The sequence below is a fragment of the Cydia amplana genome, chromosome 18 (genome assembly GCF_948474715.1).
Source record: "Cydia amplana chromosome 18, ilCydAmpl1.1, whole genome shotgun sequence".
In the NCBI taxonomy this organism is placed as follows: Eukaryota; Metazoa; Arthropoda; class Insecta; order Lepidoptera; family Tortricidae; genus Cydia; species Cydia amplana.
The window spans coordinates 10,805,365-10,827,918 of NC_086086.1; the positions used below are offsets into that span (position 1 = coordinate 10,805,365).

The 22,554-nt window shown below is 40.8% G+C and overlaps 1 protein-coding gene across 1 annotated transcript in view; it reads right to left on the reverse strand.

Annotated features, from left to right (window-relative positions):
• Positions 1–589: 589 nt before the first annotated feature.
• The window catches only part of LOC134656448 (sodium channel protein para-like), a 90,500-nt gene continuing 68,535 nt past the window's right edge, over positions 590–22,554 (reverse strand). The window contains 24 exon segments of the mRNA XM_063511980.1: positions 590–3,158; positions 3,161–3,581; positions 3,742–3,945; positions 4,515–4,819; positions 5,126–5,396; positions 5,849–6,094; positions 6,299–6,493; positions 6,585–6,707; positions 7,781–7,903; positions 9,504–9,677; positions 9,760–10,025; positions 10,440–10,581; positions 11,006–11,121; positions 11,203–11,325; positions 12,962–13,166; positions 13,393–13,580; positions 15,419–15,581; positions 15,844–16,017; positions 17,192–17,448; positions 19,065–19,130; positions 19,764–19,866; positions 20,508–20,713; positions 21,023–21,266; positions 21,802–21,870. Of these exon segments, the coding sequence (XP_063368050.1) occupies positions 2,755–3,158; positions 3,161–3,581; positions 3,742–3,945; positions 4,515–4,819; positions 5,126–5,396; positions 5,849–6,094; positions 6,299–6,493; positions 6,585–6,707; positions 7,781–7,903; positions 9,504–9,677; positions 9,760–10,025; positions 10,440–10,581; positions 11,006–11,121; positions 11,203–11,325; positions 12,962–13,166; positions 13,393–13,580; positions 15,419–15,581; positions 15,844–16,017; positions 17,192–17,448; positions 19,065–19,130; positions 19,764–19,866; positions 20,508–20,713; positions 21,023–21,266; positions 21,802–21,870 (4,788 nt within the window). The 3' untranslated portion in view covers positions 590–2,754.

The following is a 22,554-nucleotide window of genomic DNA, read 5'->3' on the forward strand; positions in this document are numbered from 1 at the left end:
CCTAAATACATGTGTATTTGAGGCTTAGAAAACGAATAGAAGCGATATTAAATTCAATACATATTAATAGTATTACTATTTTAAACTCTGAATTTGCTTCCCGATTGCGCTATGCCGTAGCTCCTAAACACAACGTGCAACGTTACGTCGGTCGCAGCCTCGCGCGTTGAATGATGGTCCCTATGAGGGCAGTTCCTTCAAGTATTTTTTGCCTGGGCTTAATTTAAAAATAATACCTAATTGGACAAATATTTATTTTCCGTTTTTTTATTAATTTATAAATCAATATTAACTTTAGTAATTTAGCGAAACACATTTATAAATCAATTAATGTATGAACCTCCAGGTTTTTTATACACTTTTATTTAGCTTCACCGCGTATATTTTTTGTATATATCTACATATATGTGCTTCAAATCTTGTAACTTTTAATTTTTTTATTGTACCTTTTGTTGCAGTACATCTTTTGTATTGTATTTTTGATATGTTTAATATGCCTGTTTGGTTTTCTAAATAATAAAAAAAAACTGTACTAAACTTCAAAAAAAACGAACATAGTAGGTACCTAGTGCAGAATAAAACTTCAATGTAAAGCAGTCAAGTTCTATATTTCATCGTTTACTTAATTTATTTTGTACAAACTTCAACAATATATATAATAAATACTCAAGTAAACCTCTATCATTCAGCAAACTGAACTCACTTTTTTGTCATATATTTAAAGAAATAATACAATGATATCATAACTTATTGTCCTAAACTTAATTAAACACAACTTCTTTGTGCAAATATGCCTAATAGTAAAACGTTTGGTTTGACCAACACAAGAGGATGTTAAAGACCGTTCGTCGTATAAATATATAACAAGAAGTGAACGAAACGGGTCAAAGGAACAGAAGATTCGAACCAATTGAACGAATGAGCGGGTCTGGCGAGGGGCGCGGAGCGCGGCGGGGGAAGCGCCGGCGCCGCGCCGTCCGCCACCCACGGTACATACTCTTCACGTACCGGTATTATTGCAAAATATGTGCAAAACGGTAAGCATCTCTTTTAGTTTACAATACACTGACTCTTTAAACTGCAACACGTAGATTGTCTTGCCTTTCAGTTTTATTCACATTTTATTAAAACGAATTGAAAACAACCGACACACAACTATTCGGTGACTTGTTCCATAATGAAAAGCGAAAACTTTCGTCGAGCACACGTTTACGTTTATTGCTTCAAGCTTATTTACGTAACGCCGCCTTATTCGCTGATTCCATACTAGATAGGTATTATGAAAAATATGTGTTGCGACGTGCGGTTCGGGATCTACCCGGCGATAAGCTCTCAATATTTACAGATTTGTAAAAAATTGACAACTTCCAAAGTTTAATTACAAATGAATTAATTACGACAGTTCTTCACAGTATAGTGGCCCCGCAGACTTCTGCGGCCGCGGCCACTAGCGAGCGACGGATCGCTACAGGGGTGTCACTTGAAAAACAATACATACTCAATAATATCTACCTTACTCGGTAAGGGACGTTCGATCTCTTAGGTATTATCAATATATCTTATTTGCTAGTTAAAGTGACTCTTTCAGTTAGCCGAATCGGTGGGTAGTCTGGGTTAGCGTTCTTGTTAGTCGAAGATCGTCACAGCATTGAATGTAAATCGCGAGAGCAATACTCATGGAAGCAGTACCGGCCCGCTTGAAGTCGTCATATACGGAGGGGGCGCGGGCCCGGCGGGCCGGGGGAAGCGGCCCGGGCGCCCGCGCGGCCGCAGCTAATGTAATCCGGGGAAAGGAAATTACATTAACTAGGTACCTACATGGAAAGTGCGCGTTACATAAAATGGCTCGATTCCTATGATGCGTACTGAATTAGGACGGAAGTGAATTCTGGTACCGATTTCACAGCTGATTTGTTAAGCTTACATAGATATAACTTGCAAAAATTTGTCTAAACTCTCTTTATCTCGAGGGAACCGACGGTGTGCCGACCTCGTATAGAAAGATACAACGCAACGTCATTTCGGTACAGTAAGAAGCTTATAAACTGGAACTATTAAAACTATTACGGACAAAATTGATATGAATCGGCGTAGCCATTGCTTCTCTTAAGCGTTTATTAGATACGATTACACTAACGTCCAAACGCAACGGACGAGTCGAAGACGTTACAATGATTGTAATGATACAAGGTAATTTCGTTTAAAGTCGTTAAGTTTAAAATATTGGTGTGCTACATCAATGTGCTCGCTGCGTGGCCGGCTCGCGCACAGGCGGCCCGCGGGCCCGCGCGTGTAGCCCCCGGTCCGCGGGCCGCCGCGCCGCTGGCTGAAGCGGAACCGAATGAAGCAACGCACTCGCGCCGCGCCGTGCGACGCCTCACTACTCTAGCACGAGTATACGGATATTGTTCGACACCATTTCGGGGAAAGAAAATGATATCTCACAATTTATTATCAAATCAACGATCTCCGTCATCTTAATTAAAAGATCGTATCGATTTAGAATTTACAGGCAGACAGTGATATTCATCGAATACAAAAATAAGCTTATAGAATTTCCTCAATATTATCCGATACCTTACATTACGTCATCAGTGACAAAAACATGCTCGCTACAACGATTCTCTTAAAAAAACGGGTTTCTCTCACACGGGCAGGTTTAACGCGACGATGTAAATAGATACGAATCGGTACAATAAAATATAATAATATTATATTACACTCGCGCGAACGTCTGTCGCAAAACAAACAGTCTCAAAAGCTTCGGCCACGCGAATATAAAACACTCCACTTAACACTTCGAACGTCTCTAATCGCGCACGAATTAACGTCCCAAAAAGAAAGGGCGCGGACGCGCGGCGCGTGACGGCCGGGCGCGCGCGCGGCAGCCGCACCGCCCACTATGTACAGCGAACATCTAGCGTAAACAATAATCAAGTGCGCTTGGGCGGGCTGAGGAGCTCGGGCAGCGGTGCAGGCAGCGGCGCGTCGTCGACCAGCGCGGGCAGCAGCGCGAGCGCCAGCGCGGGTCAGACGGGCGCGGGCGGCGGCGCGGGCTCGGGCGGCCGCGGCGCCTGCCCCGCGCCCGCCAGCACCACGCGCGCCGAGCCCGCGTCCAGCAGCACGGCCGTGCCCGAGCCCGCGTCCGCCGCCTCCGAGCCCGCGCCGCCGCCCCGCCGGTGCCGCCGCCACGCGTGCTGGATCAGCCGCGCGCAGTACTCCTCGCGCTGCCGCCACAGCGTCGACGACACCGGCTCGTACCCGACCTCGTCCGGCCGCCCCGGCTCGATGTCGCCCGTCTCCTCGATCGGGTTCCCTTTCCGCGCGAAGAAGTCCTTGGTGAGCGCGTCGAGGATGTCCACGCAGAACATCATGTCGCCGCGACATATCGGAATATCCATCGATATGATCTTGTACTTGTTGGGCTTGTGGATCTGCAGCGGCGGCTCGAGCACGTCGAGGAACTCGGACAGCTGGTCGTAGCGGATGTACTGCGTGCCGTCCGGGTCGAACCGCTGCCAGATCTCGTAGTACATGTCGTAGTCGTCGTCCGTCAGACCCTCTTGTACATCCTCCGTCGCCTGCGTAATCACATTCAAAAATCGATTATTAACACTCATTTTATACAAAATCTAATCTGAAATTATTACGATTATGCTAATATTATCACCTCTTTTACAGGGTTTCAAACAAACTTATTTATATTTTAATACCCCGTGACAACAATAACACGAAGCTTACCTGAGAGTAGTTCTCGAGAATGACGGCGATGTACATGTTGATGACGATGAGGAAGGAGATGACGAGGTAGGACAGCAGGTAGGTGATGCCGATGGTGGCCGAGCCGCAGTTGCCGGGGTACCCGCGCTCGTTGTCCGGCAGGTCGCACTCCTCCTCGTTGATGATGCCGTCCAGCACGCCGTCCCATCCGGCCGACGTCGACATCTGCACATTACGTTACGCATCATTAATAATTAAACTTAGTGAGACGTATTTTAAATATAATTGTAGATACCTATAACAATAATTAGATTCTCATACGGCAAAATATATAGGTATCGCATAATATCAATCGTATCATATTGTAAAAACCTAGGGCCCGATTCTGATTTTGAAATAGACATCTACTAGATATTTTTTAGATATCACCAAGATACGATAACGATATTTTTAAGATATAACCTGTCAAATTTGACATTTCCGCGATTCTGGAGATACTCTTGAACGATTTTCACAATGTCTAAAACGATCTTAAAACGATAATTTAACGTAAAAGTGACATTGGTTGCCAGAATTGAGCTGCAAAAGATATCTAGTTGAAATCTAAACTAGTTGGTATCTAATACATATAGTATCGTTCTCTTCTCTAGAACGGATCTTGTTTTCCGAATACCGCGTTAAGTTCATCTCAGTAGTGACCATTGGTAACGCTACGTTACGCAGAGTCATATAGCAAGTCAATGAAAATGTGTGCTATGAAAATAACAGTAAGTGAATAAAAAGCTCGTACTCACTTGGAAAAGCAGAATCATGCTCTGCACAAAAGTCTTGAAATTATACACGTCGTCCAGGCCACCTTTGTCCTTGACGTGCATGAAGAACGACATCCCAAAGATGGCGAAGATGAACATGACAAGGAACAGCAGAAGGCAAATGTTGAACAGCGCCGGCAGTGACATGGCCAAGGCGAACAACAACGTCCGGATGCCCTTGGCGCCTTTTACCAGTCGAAGGACTCGACCTACTTTCGCCACTCTTACTACCCTTAGTAGAGTTGGTGATACAAAATATTTTTCTATAATATCGCTCAATACCAAACCTGCGAAAGAAAAGCGAATCATCAGTGAGTGAGTTTGGCACAGATTTGCATTTTGATTATGTATGAAAAAATACAAGTAGTAAAGTAAATTTTAACTGAAAGAAAGTAGGTATTTAAGTAGAATACAAATACTTTCTCTCACGCCAGAAGACATTAAATCTTACGTCAATGTCTAAAAGGCTTTAAATATAATTCTGTATAAACTTAACACATGAAAGTTGAAATGGGGGACGGATAAAAACGCCATTTAACTTTAGAATAAAAACAACATGATTATATACCTAAATGATCAATGATCGTACTTACTAAGAATAGAGAACATTACGACGACAAAATCGAACAGATTCCACGGTTCGACGAAATAATGGTAGCGTAAGGCGAATATTTTCAATAGGCACTCGGAACTGAATATCACGATGAATATCATGTTGAGATAGTCGAGCACGGTGCTGAAGGTCTCCGTCTGCTGGTAGTGGTCCAGCGTCATGGTCAGCATGTTGAAGCCGATGAACAACATGATGATCATGTCGAACTTCTTGTCCGTGCATATCTCGAATACTATTGCTTGTGGCCGCCACTGGAAACAAATGAAAATATTTTTTTTATAAAATACCCACGATCCAGTCAGTCTGTCAGTAAGCTGATGCTGGTGTTAATGCTCTAGCCACAAGATTAACTCTTGGCTACTCCCCGAAAAGGGAAGGAGTAAAGGGGCTCCGGCGGTCCAATTAGCGGTTGGTTTCTACTTACCTGTAGCTATCAATACAAGTATCAGTGAGATGCCCTATGTTCGTTATTTAAAAAAAAATGTAGGTACTACGACGTAGGTACGGTGAGTGAAAGAGTCGGGCTGTGGACAATGAGCTGCAGAGATATTCAAATCCGCCTGTATAGAAGAAACTGTATTACGGTGAAATGCTTTCATATACCTACATATAAGAAAATCATATGTATTTTCGTGCAGTATTATTTCGCTATGTATTGTAGATGTTAAAATATTGAAGGGAATCTATACGAAACATTTCGTACCTTAGGTCTAGGAATGGCTTTCAACGGTTTCTTGGAGCCCATCTTCTTCATGGCGTTGTAGTACTTCTTCTGGTCTTCCGTCATGAACATCTCGAGGCTGCCGCCGGCCTTCTTCTTCTGCTCGTTGAAGTTGTCGATGATAACTCCGATAAACAGGTTAAGAGTGAAGAATGACCCGAATATGATGAAGAATACGAAGTAAAGGTACATGTATATATTTGTTTCTCGTATTGGTTGACGGCCGACCTACAAACATTTAAAATTTGTATAACGGTTCATAAAAAAAAAATCTTACACGTGTAAAATACCTACGGAATAAATTAAATGACCTACCGGCTATTCATTGCTATCTAGACAAAACTAATGCAACGCTTTATTTAAAGGGTTAAACACACCGTTTGGAGTAATTGTTTTTTTTTTCGTTCGTGATTGGCGAGATTTAGAACTTACCTCTCTAGAATCAATGGCATCGTTCATGATCTGAATCCATCCCTTGAATGTAGCAACTTGGAACAGGCACAGGTAGGCTTTGCCCACATGATCAAAGTTCATAGGTGAGTTTTCCCATGTGTAATTTTCCAAGATACACGCATTTTTATCCGGAATGATTTCGTGGCTCAAAGTTGTGTGGTTCAAATCGACACACTGGAACACCAAACATTTGAATGCTAAGTATAAGGCCTAGAAGGGATATAATTGTGTAAAATTGTTAAGGAATTATAGTATAATAGCATACCTTGAAGTATTTTCCAGCAAATAACTGAACACCCATGATGGCAAAGATTAGCCAGAAGATGAGACACACCAGCAGTACGTTGAAGATGGAGGGGATTGCCTGTACTAAAGCATTTACCACCACCTACACAACATAATATGCAATTAAGTGTCGTTGTAGCGTCACAAAATATGTAAGTAGATAATAAATATGCATGGTATAGGTATGTATAGAATGTTTTATGAATTAGTTCGGTGACCAGTGAGTGAAGTATGGTAAATTATTTGAGTAATTATGGATTATCGTTATTATTATTATTAATTAAGTTTTTATGGATTATCCATATAATTTGAAACAAAAAATCTTAACTATGAAATTATAGATTGATAATGATTAATGATTGATTATTGATTGTATAATGAGTGCGTATGATTTATATGATTGCTTTAAATACATTTGGTGAGAGGTTCGCTAGCTAAGATTTTGTGAAGATAGCAAATAATGATTTTTTAAATAATTAATTTATACATTACACAACATAAAATGTCATATTACACGTAACAAATCTACAAAACGTACACTACATTTACATACAGTTTAATAAGTGACACAAAGCATGCTTTAATATAAATATAAAACTAATTGCACTCAACAGGAAAATATACAATAAACTTACCGTTATAATTATAATTTAAATAATCCAGAATATATGCCAATTACAGCTACCGCATGCCAATCGCCAAGAGAAAATACGATGTAGAATAAGGTAAAAAGTCTAAAGTGCAGAGACTAAATTAACATTCCAAGTAACTATTACTAATAATCAGAAAAATCCAAGAGAAAAAGAAGACCAAAATATGACAATGATTGTGTCTGCCGAAATGAACCAGCTTGGACCGATTTCCGACTGACTGAGAATATGACCAATGATACTAAGCCATTCAAGGGTGCCACCAACGACTTCAACATGATTCACTACAATTTGATCGATAATGGACTAACTACCAATGATTTTGAAACGATTCGTGACTAATCTAAGTTATAAAACCAAAGAGACCAGATGTCAGATGTAGGATTACTGAATTTCGAGCGGAGATCGAGTGTTTGGGAATGTTGGTGAAACGGTCGCGCTATGCGCTCGTGTCGGATCTAATGCGGGGTGTGGTGGGGCGGGTGTGCGGGTGGTGTGCGTGGGCCCGAAGCAGGGTGGTACGTACCCTCATGCCCTGCATGCGGCTCATGGCCCTGAGCGGACGCAGCGCGCGCAGCGTTCGCATCGTTTTGAACGCCTGAATGCCGCCGGCGCCACAAAGCGCCGCTACGAAGTTTATAAGCGAGACCTGATGGAATCAAGGGTAATCATTGGATAAATGAGGCATCACACATGATAACTTAACAGATATTTAGTATTAGGTAAAGTAGTATTTGCCGAAAAACCTGGAACAGAAATGACGTCAACCAATCACAATAAAACCTATTAAGGTTCGAAAAGCATTTTGAAAGGAGAGGTTTGTTAAGAAGAAATGTAACCGACACCTAATCGAATCAATAGCGACTACCGTATACATGGTGTTGAAGACTGTATAAGAGAAGGCGCCAACTAGTTAGAAAAAACCTATATCTATATTATGTTCTATAAGTAGATACATATAATAATTTATAAGTTTATGTAATACAGAGTAATTAGGTATATGTAAACATCAATTGGTGTGCAAGTGTACACAAATTTTAGAAACCATTGTAGCTGCACCATTGAACACGTTATTTCATATCAATAATTATAAAAAAAAATACTTAATGGAGAAGTTTTCATATGCCATGCAATCGAAAATTAACTGAGAAGTGTGTCGGGGTGATCATGAGTCACCTGACTGGTGTATCGGTTAGGCAAAGGTAGCCAATGTCAGGAGGCACGGGCAAGGGGAAAGATAAGCAGTATCCACAGACAGACAAGATTACGACATCTAGAGCTTGAGGCAGCGAGAAGAGTCGACGCCTCCGCTGTGACACATCCAACAGTTAAAGCTACACGCTTTCATGCCGCGCTGCCCATTCGTGAGAACTGAATTTCAAACGGCACTTCAATATGACGTGTTATCAGAAAGTAGTAATATAATATGTTTGTCAGTTCAATGAGCAGTGCGACGAGGACACGAGGCGCGGCCTGCAGCGCGGCGCGTACTCACGCGCATGCCCTCCCATCTGGACACGGCGCGCAGCGGGCGCAGCGCGCGCAGCGTGCGCATGGAGCGGAACGCGGGAATGTCGTCCGCACCCGCCATCACCGCGCCGTGGTTAACGAGCGACAACTAACGTCACACACCAACGTTACTCTTTGTTCCACTACCCTTAACTAGATACTGTAATTCCATCATTTCCAGGCAAGTCAAAATAGGGAGTGAAACTTGGTTTGAATTTGAGACTATTTTGATAACTCTTCGCAAATATTTACGAGTACCTACGTGGCTAAAAGTCGTTTATTAGTATACCAGACTGGCGCAGACTGCGGTGGATGTCCGGTCATTTTCAGTTTGGTAGACATTTCTGCTAGATTTTTCACTTGATGTTGTTAGACAATGTTTATTTTGAACATGAAAGTTTCGGTTATAGATATATTTCACCAAATCAATAAGGCAATCCACACACACTGAAGACAGGATGTGGCGCAGTGAGCGTAGCGAAACCCTAATATTTTTAACCGTTTGGTACCATTCGTTATGCGTCGGCGAGCAAAACGATTTATGATACTCTATTTACCACGGCAGATCGTGGTTTCAGTGTGTAAATCTCTTTACGGATGGCTCACGCTAGAACGGTCCGGGCGTGGGCCGGGGCGCCCGATACTTCTGTTTCTATGACAGGTGCCCCGGGCCTGGACCGTTGTAGCGTGAGTCACCTTTAATGGCAATTATAATAAAAATATAAATAAAAGAATATTACCATGACGATGATAAAGTCGAGCCAACACCACGCGTTGGTGAAATACTTCTGAAACCCGAGGGCGAGCCACTTGATTAACATCTCGAGGAAGAAAATAACGGTGAAAATGCGGTCCATATAGTACAAAATGTCTTGGAGGATTGGTCGGTGAGGCAAATGTACATCTTCTAAAGCCTGAAATTATAGATGATGAATTGATTACTTTTTGTTCAACTGCTGTGGAATCAAAACAATATTGTGTGAAAAGAATTCGTACCAAAGCCAAACTACTGAGCAAGATCATAGTAATCACAGCCGTTTCAAAATAGGTGTTTTCTATCAGTCTAAAAGTCTTCAATCGAAGCATGCCCCAGCCTTGCCAGAACGGGGAATCGTCGTCTCCGGCGAGGAAGGGGAACTTCTGGTAGCAAGGTTCAGGACAGCAGTCGGCGGGCGTGTCGTCGATCACGTCCTCGTCGTTAGCCACGATGTCGTGTTTGGGGATACCATCCATTTTACCCTCTTCTTCTTCTTCTATAATTTCTGCATTAAACAAATCAGTTAAAACAACTTATCGTGGCACTAATAAATTAAGCATGTAAAGCCACTGAACAAGTTAGAATGGCGATGCGAGCAGGGTACGTGTCGCCGCCGGTTTTGAGCAAACGCTCGCATGCTACTCGCCCGCGCTGACCGAAAACGAAGTAAACATGCCTTTTGCGCCAAAATAACCTTCAGATTAAGAAGCCAGACATCAAATCTGTCTAAAGGAGGCGTATCCATTCACCATGCACACAAGGCGCTAGCTAATTTTTAGTTTTACTACCGTTGCGCGAGTGTTAGTAAATGTGGAGAGGACCGAGCGGCGACACCGCTTCCGATACTAACTGCGCGCGATAGCCGTTCTAACCTAATTTATGAAGGTAGTAAGCAGCATTCATGTTAGAGTAATCTCACCTTCTTCTAAACCTAATTCTTCTTTGCTAGCATCCTTTTTCTCTTCCCCGTCTATCGTGTCAGCTGAACCTTTATGACTTTCATCTTTAAACGACCTATTTTTATGACTACCGTATGATTTCTGGCTTATCGTATCGTCATCCTGAAACCAGAACAGTTATTAATTTAGGCCATTTTTTTGTCTTCATCATCTTCCTCGCGTTGTCCCGGCATTTCGCCATGCACGGCTCATGGGAGCCTGCGGTCCGCTTGGCAACTAATCTCAGTAATTGGCGTGGGCACTAGTTTTTACGAAAGTGACTGCCATCTGACCTTCCAACCCAGAGGGTAAACTACGCCCGCCCGTATTGGGATTAGTCCAGTTTCCTCACGATGTTTTCCTTCACCGAAAAGCGACTGGTAAATATCAAATGACATTTCGTACATAAGTTCCGAAAAACTCATTGGTACGAGCCGGGGTTCGAACCCGCAACCTCCGGATTGCAAGTCGCACGCTCTTACCGCTAGGCCAATTTTTTGTCTTATTAGTCATAAATATTTTTTATAAGTTTAATAAACATGCATACCTGTATAGGATAGCCGAGATGATTGAGCTCACATTCTAACCGGTTGTCTCTATGATTATCCGTAATCGCGTTTATATTGTTCATTAATATCTTCCCTTTCTTGTACTTATTGTCACCTGAAAGTATACCATTGACTTCTTAGGGACACCAGGTTATCACTTTTCCTGCTTCTATGTTTGTCCCGAATCGTATGTTACCTGGTATAGTGAATTCCATGCCGTCTCCTATGGCCACTTCCACTTGGTCCTTGAGTTTCTTGTCCTTGTAGAGGACAGCGTCGTCGAGGTCGGTGCCCAGCTCCAGCTCGTTGTCGACGCGCTCTGAGGACACGCAGCGGCCGCACAGAGCCGCCTTTAAGCCTACGTGCCCAGTGTCCCCGCACGTGCCACACGCGACACGACGCCGCATCCAAGCATAGAAATCAGACCAGGACGAACAAACTTAACATCATTTGCCAGAATTGTGTCAGTTACATTAGACATTAGGTAATACTTGAATTAAAAAAACAGGCTTCTTTTATGACAATTTTTCATTGACCCGACATAAAAATATAATTAATTATGGATATATAACTCTATTACTCTTTTTTAATTAAGTACATACAATAATGTTTCGTAATTTTAAATTGCTGTAAAATTATAATAACCAAAACCACATTTTCATAAAAAAATGTTAACTGTACTTTTATTTACATGCACAAATCACAATCACACAAATAAAGCAGCACAACAACATAATTCCAGATCGACAGTAAAACCACACAGTGAAAAAAAAACAAGAAAAAATAATCAACTTGTACAACAACAATTCACGACAACAACAACAGTGTATCGACAGGAATCTAAGGGTGTTCGTCCACTGAAGGTGAGCGAAGCAAAGCAAACGTGGTTTGTTCTACAATAGCTTTAAACTCATTATCACCAATATATTTTTAGAAGAGTTTAAAATTGCTAAGAATACTTACTTTTATTTTACCTTAGTTATTTTATACAGGACAGTGTACGAGCGCTACTCATTTGTTTTGCTTCGCTGGATATTGAGCACACATTTATTTTATTACACTCAATTACAGGTCCGCAATCTACACTTGGATGTAGGGGCACAGGCAACGCACAGTGATACAGGTCATAAGTTATCGAAGGGTACAAAACCATGCTTTATTTTACATAATTGACGTTATAATCACACAACACAAATCATGCTACATGGCTTAGTAGGCACGAGGTACGTAGGGAAATGAAGTAAAAAGAAATGGACATAGGACATTTTATTTAGAATGTTTAATTATGCGGCATATTTAATTAGCAGAGCTGGGCGGGGGTGAGCTATTTACCTTATAATTTGACATGTCTCACGTTAAATATTAGTTAATTAGGTATGTCCAAGTTACTTTTTGGCCTAATAAAGAGCTGTCCCTTAAATAACTATAAGGAGATAATGGCGGCGGCATTACACTTCATTTAGTGTTTGTCACTCAAATATAATTACTTCATTGCGAAACATTTTAGTGTACTAGGTATAAAGAATTTGACCAATCACGTATCGCCGCGGTCATGAGGACAAAACCAAACAATAGAACAAAATACATCAATGAGCCTCTTTTTGTAGTTGTAGAAAACGTATTATTTTAGTTGACTCGTAGAAAAAGTAAGCTTTGTGGCCTAAACAGTAAACACGGTACTCGACTAAGCTCTGTATTATATCACGATTGAATAATTTTACGGTTTAGACTCACTTGTTTTAAGTCACTCGCGCGACAGTTTAAATTCGATTATATCACGATTGTATCATATATAAACATCTTCCTTACCCAAATATCTTCTTTAACAGTGAAAAGGAGATAATAATCTACACACGATATTATAGGCACATCTAGCAGATACAGTATGAGTAGATATATTTAGTACCACAACGACAAGGATACGACATGCTACGACAACTCGGCACACATCTTACCGGGGGCGTGTATAGCTATCTGATTGGTCAACTTGTTCTTCAGTAGTTTCAGGAAGTCCGCTATACTCCGCTTTATCCAGTTGATGAACCGTGATATCCGGTTGATGGCTTCTGCGATTTTATTCGTTTCCTGGTCGGCAGTGGGCGTAGATAAACTCGACGATCCAAAATTTGACAGTAACAGGGCCAAGAAGAGGTTAAGTACCTGAAATTAATGCATTTATTGTTTAGCTTCCTGCTGTAAAAGTATATTAACCTTTTAACCGCCATAGAATACGTCATCGAGCGTGCTCGTGTCGCCGGGGGGTACGAAGTTACACGAAGTTTTGTCCTATTTATCACACAGCGGCGAAATGAGCCCGATTTTGTATGTCTTATATATCAGTCTACGGCGGTAAAAAGGTTAAAGAGCAATCATTTAAGATACCCACCACAAGATTGCCAATGACGACAGTGGCCAGGAAAAAGGGAATACAGGAGACGTCACCGACCAGCATGCAGTCCCACATGCTCTCAATCCATTCTCCGCAGAGCACTCGGAACACGATCATGAAGCTGTGCATGAAGTCGGTGAAGTTCCACCGAGGCAAGTCGCCGTCCGGGAAACGGTCCACGTAATCTGATGACGGGAACATACATTCAATATTCATTTCTCAAAATTAGACGATATAAGCAAATATCTTTTTCAAGCTATCAGTGGTGACTAAAGCTGATATTCGTTATAGTTTCATTGTAAGCGTAGTTGAAGCTGTTTTAATCAAATACTTAGGCCGAAATAAACTCATACCGTTTATCTACTCGATACAAAGTACATGCATTAGAAACTTTAACTGACTTGTTGAAGTTGAAATCATTCACATGCATCAAGGCGCCTAGTCATAGATACTGTTAGGAAGTAACTTACTAAGTAGTCCGTTTCTACGCAAACATTCGAAAGGCCAAATAAGGGTAAAGTAAGAGTTGAAGTGAAGCTGGCGATGTTTCACAAGTGAGGCGCCTTTACTAGGGGCTTTGGGGTCCATTTACTCAAGTGCCTGACTTACTCGGCCACAATCCAATCGGCGACAGGACAGAGCATAACAGTGTGACGCACAACAACACAATAGTCGCTAGTCAAAAACGGCGACGCGCCCGAGAAGTGGGGTAACTAATAGCCAGCTAGTAACTATAACATCTACAGGTAGTGCTAAAAGCTTTCTCATGTAAAATCATTTTTACATTGATATAATATTATTAAACAACACACCAAGCCTGTGAGAAAAGTTTTTTCACTAGAGCTGTAACAGGGTTAACGAGCTAAACGACCAATTAACTTAATTATGAAATGGCAGTCAATGTATTTCAATTTAGAAAAATTCTTAATTAATCGCTATTGATTAATACTCATCTAATAATACTTAACTATCCGACGATTACGTGGCATAATTATATGCCACGACGAAAGGCTACCTATATGGAAATTCATAAATCAATTAATTCGGTGTTCAATTTTCATAATTTGTTCCACAGATACATTGCTTATGTACCTATTCAGGGAAATTGCACACTTTACTAGCAATGTATAACAAATGCCATAGTTGTATTCTAAAATACATTAACTGCTTTGATAGAGAGCGCGTCGCCTTTCCACCAAGACACGTCCAATTAAACACCAATGAACATGCAACACTCCCACCAATATCACTTACCCACGTAATTTTTCCCGAAAAGTTGCATACCCATCACGGCAAATATGAAAATAATGATGCACAATACGAAGGTCAGGTTGCCCAAGGCACCCATCGTCCTACCCATTATAGAGATGAGTAAATTAAGTGTCGGCCACGACTTTGCCAATTTGAATACTCGAAGCTGCAAGTACAAATTGTGAAATGAGGCGTCACACAAGCTCGCTCTTCGGCGCTTCACCTATGCTACTGCGTCCTAACCGTAGGTCCACAACCACGCGCATCGCTCACGTGCCTCAAGTATAATGCAGAACTGATGATGCATGTGCTTCTGGATCTGACAAATGTATAGCGAATGTGTGCTTGAGTCACCTAACAAATGTGCATTGCTTTGTTTTTGTTTGAGTGGGATATATGTTTGTCTTTTAAAATGTGAGAGCTTTTTAACACCAATATCATATTTAACTCTTGTCATATCGGCTTTTAATTTAAATAATTTCCGCCAGATAGTAACGACATAGATCCCATCATCGACCTAATGCATCGTAATGCCCCGGAAGCGAAGCTGCAATCATCTAGATACTCGATGCGAAGCGGGTTATGTCATGAGTGAAGCGTGGGCGCGGCGCGGGCGCGCGCGCGAGCCGCATGCCGTGTCAAGCCACAGCGCGGACCCGCTGTTCCTTATGAAATGTTCAACCAAGCCCGGTGTAAAATATTTAGAGGTGTTAAGCTGAATCAATAATAAAGCTTAATTGTTAGAGATGCGGAATTGTCTTTCAAAGTGAACCTGTGTAGTTCTTGCCAAACAACTGCATCCCCATCACGGCAAATATGAATATAATGATGCAAAGTACAAAGGTCAAGTTCCCTAAAGCTCCCACGGTCCTACCCATTATGGATATAATAAGGTTTAGGGCAGGCCAAGACTTGGCCAGTTTAAACACACGCAGCTGAAAATATTTTATAACATTTACATAAGGGATCATTATGTGTAACTGAATGTGTAATGTTCACACCGACGTGGACTTGTTTAGATTTTGATGTCAAGAGCATGTTCAGTGTATGCACCAATATTCATAAAACGTGTAAATAGATATGTATAATGATAATCAATATAGTTAATATAAGATCAACATGTTTCCATGTTAATAAATTTCATAATTTAATGTATTTTATAGTCAGTGTATTAAATAACTGAGAGTGGTAACTTACCAAACGAAAAGAACGCAACACTGACAAACCCTGAACACCTTCCAGTCCCAACTCCAATAATGATAAGGCCACGATGATGAAGTCGAATATATTCCAACCCTCTTGAAAGTAAAATTTTGGACTCATTGCTATTAACTTTAATGTTGCTTCTATGGCGAATGTTGCGGTGAAAAACTGCAAGAAAAAAAACATAAAACATAAATTATCATAAAGTTTACTAATGAACTAATGGCGTTATTTATAAACGGGTGCTAACTTAATCAATTAATGATCGTCGTGTGTCCCTATCTGTCGTTATACCATAGAGAGGGACACACGACGATCATCAGCTGATTAACTTAGCAGACGTTTATGAATAACGCCGTCAAGTATACGAAGTAGTCCAGGAGCATCTGAATGTAATAGCAGGTTATGCCTCAACCAGAAGCGTCACTACTGACACTGACTGACCATATCCGTAACAAACCCAGATCAAACACATAACCTGTTATTACAATCGGAATACGCATCCTGAGAGAAAAAAACTTTACACATATTTTTATACGAATTAATTATGGCGTTCATGATACAATATCCAATTCTTCGTAGCGCTACGCCGGAGGTCGTAGCAAATAGGTATTTCCTGTTATTTACCAATACCGAAGTTTTTATTGTCATTACCGAAATTCCAAAAAACAAATATAATCTCTAAATTCTTACCTATGTGTATTCTCAATACAACAATACAATACAATTGAATTAAATACTGTCTTCATTTGTAAAAACATGAAGGGCTTCCACGGAAGACCAGCGTCAAGGTGTTCAATTCATAAGATGCTTTGACACCAAGCTGAGTGGAAACCTTTTCAGTGACGTTTTAAATAGTTTTTGTGACATCTTTTGTAAAAATTTGTTGTATAAGCGTCCTGAATAAATCTTATTCTATTCTATTCAATTAGTTATCAGACGTTCCAACTAATTATTGGACTCTGGGCCCGATTCGGATTTTGTAATAGACATCTATTAGATATCTTTTAGACATCGCCAAGATACGATAACGATATGTTTAAGATCTAACCTGTCAAATTTGACATTTCCGCGATTCTGGAGATACTCTTGAACGATTTCCACAAGATATTACTTAGAGATCTAATTTACATCTAATAGTTAGATATCTAACACGATCTATCGTAAAAGTGACATTGGTTGCCCGAATTGAGCTGCAAAAGAGAACTAGTTGAAATCTAAACTATAACGTATCTAGAATGGATCTAGTACGTGTCGTGTCTTGTGAATATCTTGAAGTTCGAATACGGCAGTCTAAATGTTATCTAGACTAAACAAAGACTGAAAAGGAAACAATACTCACATAATTGCCGCTCTTCAGAGCCTTCTCCATATCTTTATTCATGTCGTGATGGTCGAGAGCCATAAACAACGTGTTCACAACGATACACAGCGTGATAAACAATTCCACGAACGGATCGAACACCAGCAGGGCGACGTACTTCTGAAACTCCAGCCACAACCAACAGCAGTCCCACACACAGAACAAGTCTATTCCCTTCCACAGGCAGTCTAGAAGCCGTTCCTTTAACGTCGGCCCGTCCTCATCGTCTTCCGCTGCTGCTGTTTGGGCTGCTGGTGGCAAGTAGTATATTGACACTGTGGTTCCGTTTACCAGCGAGTGTGAGTGTATGTGTTGAGGAGAGAGAGAAATAATTTTGTTAGTATTCGCTCATTATCAGGTAATCGAGGTGATGACTATATTCCAATCAGTAGCCGTTGCTGATTTTTTGTAAATTGGATTCAGCATCGAGAAATTTATGAACTATGTATACTAGTATATTTGTATTACCAATATCCATATTTTTTGTTACGTCGTAGGCTGTCATTTATATCTGTAGTTTCATCAAAAATGCTCAAGCCCGTGGCATTCAAAGGGGGTGGCTGGCGGATTGCTGGCTTTCTGAATACGATATTCTGAGGATCACTATTGTGCGACTGTAATCTCGTGCAAATCAAACCCAAACTGTTCTGGCGGTGACATTTATCTTGTTACCAAGATAAAAGCTTACCAAAATTAACTACACATAATGCAACTATGATGAAATACTCGATTTGACAATTTTGTTTCTGAAGGCCCAAAAAATATGAATATCGTGGCTTATCACAAGTTTATTAAGCAATACTCAACTCAACATTTAGAAACATTGTTATTTTTTAACCTTAAGATAAATATCTAACAATTATCATGCACTAAACTGTACTTTGCAAACTCATATCGACTAGTAAGTAGTCCATGCGTCGAACAAAAATATAAACATGCGTGCGTGAATATAACGTATTGTAGACAACCGCCTAAAAATTAGTTGAGGCCAGTCATTGCAAAACATTTTGTGTCTAAAAGGTTACAAACGGACACAAAATATATTGAATGGGCAAGTCTCAAAATTGACTGCTAGGCGGCAGTCAACAATAATTTTAAAAAGTAGGCAGCGTCAGACATTTGAGTTCCAAATGTGATTAATGTTTGTTTAGTGCCATGGTGAATTCGGAAAGCGGAATAAACACAATGCCAAAAGTATCATTATCTGTGTAATCAATCAGTTCAAATGTCTGTTCGTGATCGGTTTTTAGGCAATAGACTTTTTGCTGCATGAATTGAGCAACATACCTATAGTGAATCGTGAGCACTGATTGAACACTTGTTATAGTAAAACGCAGCGGAGAGGCGTGTTACTACTCTAAAGGCGCATCACACACCACAAACAAAGGGATGCGTTTAAATATGCATCTTGAATATTAGTTTTACGGATCTCTCACTCCACAGATATGCCTCTGCCAGGTGCTGGTGCTCACACAACCATCGCGACAATAAATGACACCCTTAATGTCTTTACTCGTGCCAATTATGCTTTTCTTTATTCGCATAATGAGCCAATACCATTGTGTATTAAGTGTTGTGAGTGTTGAGTGTAAGCGTCATATTGACATGTTAGGCGAAAATTTCGCAGTGTATTTTAAATAAACTTATTCAAATCAGAAAACCTTAAATAACATTTTATTGACACAGTGAAGTTAAGAAGCAAATTTAATTAAAACATGACATGACTTAGCACATTAAAAAAAGAACATCGACATTAAAATAAGATGTTGTAATGCACAAGACAGACAGCACCGACATCAACTTGTAACAAGTACGGTTACAAGAGAGTGAACATTCTGAAAGTGGTCCGTACCGTTCTGATCGCTGGCTCTGCTTTGCCGCCCGGCTTGTTCTATTATTTCATTTAGTACCATTACATCTGAAAGTCATCAAAATATTAATTACAATATTCTACCTATATGCATCATGTACAAAAGCTATAGTGCTCGACAACTGCGTAAGGCGTATTCATATATGTATGTATGGAAATATTTTTATACGGCTTAACTTACTACTCTGACGCGAACTAGCCATATTCGAACTTTAAGATACGTCATATATCACATATTGAAACGATATGGACCGGATATTGTCAGTGTCAAACAAATGTCAAAAATGACGTTTCTTCAAACAAAAATGTCACTTTTGACACTTGTTTGACACTGACATATCCGACCCATATCGTTTCAATATATAATATTTGACGTATCTTAAAGTTCGAATATGGCTGTAATAGTCACGAGCACAGTTAGTTAAATATAAAAGTTAGGAACTCCATTTAGATCTCAGGAATGATCCACATTAAGGTTAGTAGGTCGACGCCGGAAGGGTGCGTTAACGCTCGAGCAGTGATTGACGGTGTCTTATACATATACATACTAAATGAGTTTGCTAAACCAGAGACTGATGACCCCACAGTCAAACTCATTGTTGAGTTTTGTGCCCGGGGCTATGATTATATTTAAGAATATCACTGTACTTTATTAATAAAATAATAATAAAAAAACGTTACCTCTCATATCTACTACGTTAGGCTGCTGTGACGACTCTATAAAAGGGTTATCGTTTGAAGGCTTCAGTACTTTCCCAGCTTCGTCCGTGCATTCACTCATTTCCTAAAAAAAATAAAAAAAATGTATTTTAAATGTTAAAATTAAATGGTACATTAGACATAAGATAAGATAAGATACTATGCAAAAAGGGAGTGTTTTTAATGGAAGATTTCAGATTGTAACAGAAGTAGAAAAATAAATCTACGTAAAATATTACAGTTTGTAAACAAACCTTGCACCAAGCCTTACATAACAACAATGGCACCAACAACGGTTAAGTTTTGTGGTTAAATAGGTACAGATATATACTTACATGTTCTCTGATAAGGCGCGAAGGTAACAAGGAAACCAGAGAGCCAACCTTCAACATTAAAAATTTAAAAATCGTAATCGCTCTTGCATATTCGAGTGATAAAGAGGCAGATAACGTTTTACGATATTAGCGGCAGGCCCTCTGAACTCCTTGTCAGCTTGGCGCCTGATCAGTTAGTGTAAGGCCTGAGTGGACGCTCGAGTTGGGCGTGCAGCGGGGCGGGGCGTACGGCGTGCATGTTAAACAAATGCAAGCTTATAGGAGCGGCCTTAGTGCACGCTGCTCAAATTACTCCTGACCCCGACGTCACGCTGCACGCCCCGCCGAACGCTCCGCTTCGAGCGTGCACTCAGGCCTTACACTTACACTTTATACGACAATGATATCTCACGTATTCTCTGAGCGGGCGCGAGGCGAGCGAGGAGTCCTGCCGCTGCGGCGGGTAGGCGTGCGGCTGCGAGGTGATGCTCTGGTTGCGCGAGGCGGAGCGCCCGCGCAGCCGCGCCTCCTTGGTCTGCGGCTTGCCGCCCAGCAGGTCGCCGTGCGATGTGTACGACAGGCGCGACTGGTGGGACGTGTAGGACGAATGTCGGGAACCTGGAACCGGTATTGCGGAGTTCTTTAGCGCAAGCTTTATACCCTTCTTTAGGTTGATGTAGATGAACTTTTAATCTCAATAAACTTATAACGACTATACCTATTTGGCGTCCACACGGTGGTCAGTCAATAAACTTTAGTTCTCTAAGTAGGTACATATACTGATTTACATAAGTCCATTGAAAACTACTTACCTACTTATAGAAAACTGAAAAATGTAGGTACACAGTATAATTTTACATCCTGTAATTCCGAACTAAATGTACAATAATTATTTTAAAAAATCAAAAAGAATGAGTAGGTACACACCTAAATTAGCGTAGTAGACAGGAATGATGATAGCGCCGTTCTCCTCGGACATGGGTGTGACGGCGTTGGAGTCGTCGGCGTACGGCAGGTGCTCCTGCGCGTCCAGGTACGTGGAGAGGACGAGCGGCTTGCGGTCCGCGCCCGGCGGGTAGCGCGCGCGCCCGTTCGGCCGCAGCGTCATCTGGTGCGAGCCGCGCGACCCGCGCCGCAGGTTGAACGGCGACCCCGGCAGGGACAACGACGCCTGCCACCCACACTTTAGTTAAAACCTCCTGCGACACTCATTGACATACTAATATTGCATTTCATTTAGCCACTTCAAAATGTTCAACTGCTTAATACACTTTCCTCAATTCAGATCGAGTAGTATTTGAACGAGATCACTCTCAACACCTGCAGAGGCACGAGCATTTGCTAGTTTTTTTCACTTTATATTTTCGGTACTCGACTAATTTACTTTCATGTGCTGATAAACAAAAACTATAGATTACTATACATAGTTAAGGAAATGCTGAAAAGTAAAGAAAGATAACCAAGGTAAAGAAAATGACATGTGCTTGGAATGGTCTCCTGCGCCAATTTACGGAATACAAATGCATTTTATGCGATTTAAATTGATTTTGCATATTTCCTGTGAATCGGCGCAATCTGACAAAGTATGTATTCTAATAGCATCTAGAAGGGTGAAATTGGTTAAAAGAGAAACAATATAAGTAAGAAAGTCCTAGGGCAGGGAAGACGAAGGGAGCACAAACACCAACGAGGAGAGAAGGACCAACCTGTGACCCCTCCCGGAGTGGCCCATATGACAACTGCCCATATTTATTAATGCGTTCGGGGTGAGGGACCTTCAATACACAAACAAAATTTTGAATTTATAATAATTTCCCGACAAACTATAATTATTGATCAAGTTTCTAAACAGCGACCAAACGGTAAAAGGACAGAGCGGGCACAGAGACAAATAAAATACTAAGTAGAACATAACCAATGAATATGCGAAATAATCTACAGCTGTGAAAGTTGTTCGTTATTTCGCGTGAGAGAAGACTGCGGAATACAGTGATACATAAACAGGCACAAACTGAAGGAAATGCGCGTAGTTAGAAGCGAGTTTTTGATAATGAACCAAAGCTTAATGCGAGGAAACATAACTCGTTGTAATAAAGGTGACTTGGAAACTACAGAAGTGTTGATAATATGTAAATTAAAATTTGTAATACGTAATCAAGTACAATAAGAAATCCTACACGTAGCAATTGACTTAAATTGATACTTATATCCGCACGAAGTTACTAAAACAGTTTTTAAGATTAGTTTTTAGGTATGTGTGTTGAATCTTATTGTAATTGTGATACGAAAAAAAAAACAAATGAACATGAGTTGAAGCAACGGTTAGTCAGGTATAACTTTGTTTATTAACACATGAAGTAACGTGTGGTCTGTTACATGCACGTCTGCATACGCCTAGTTCCTAGCGGTGGCTACCTGATGTACGACTCTAAATACGTCTAAAGTCATGAAGACAGTTC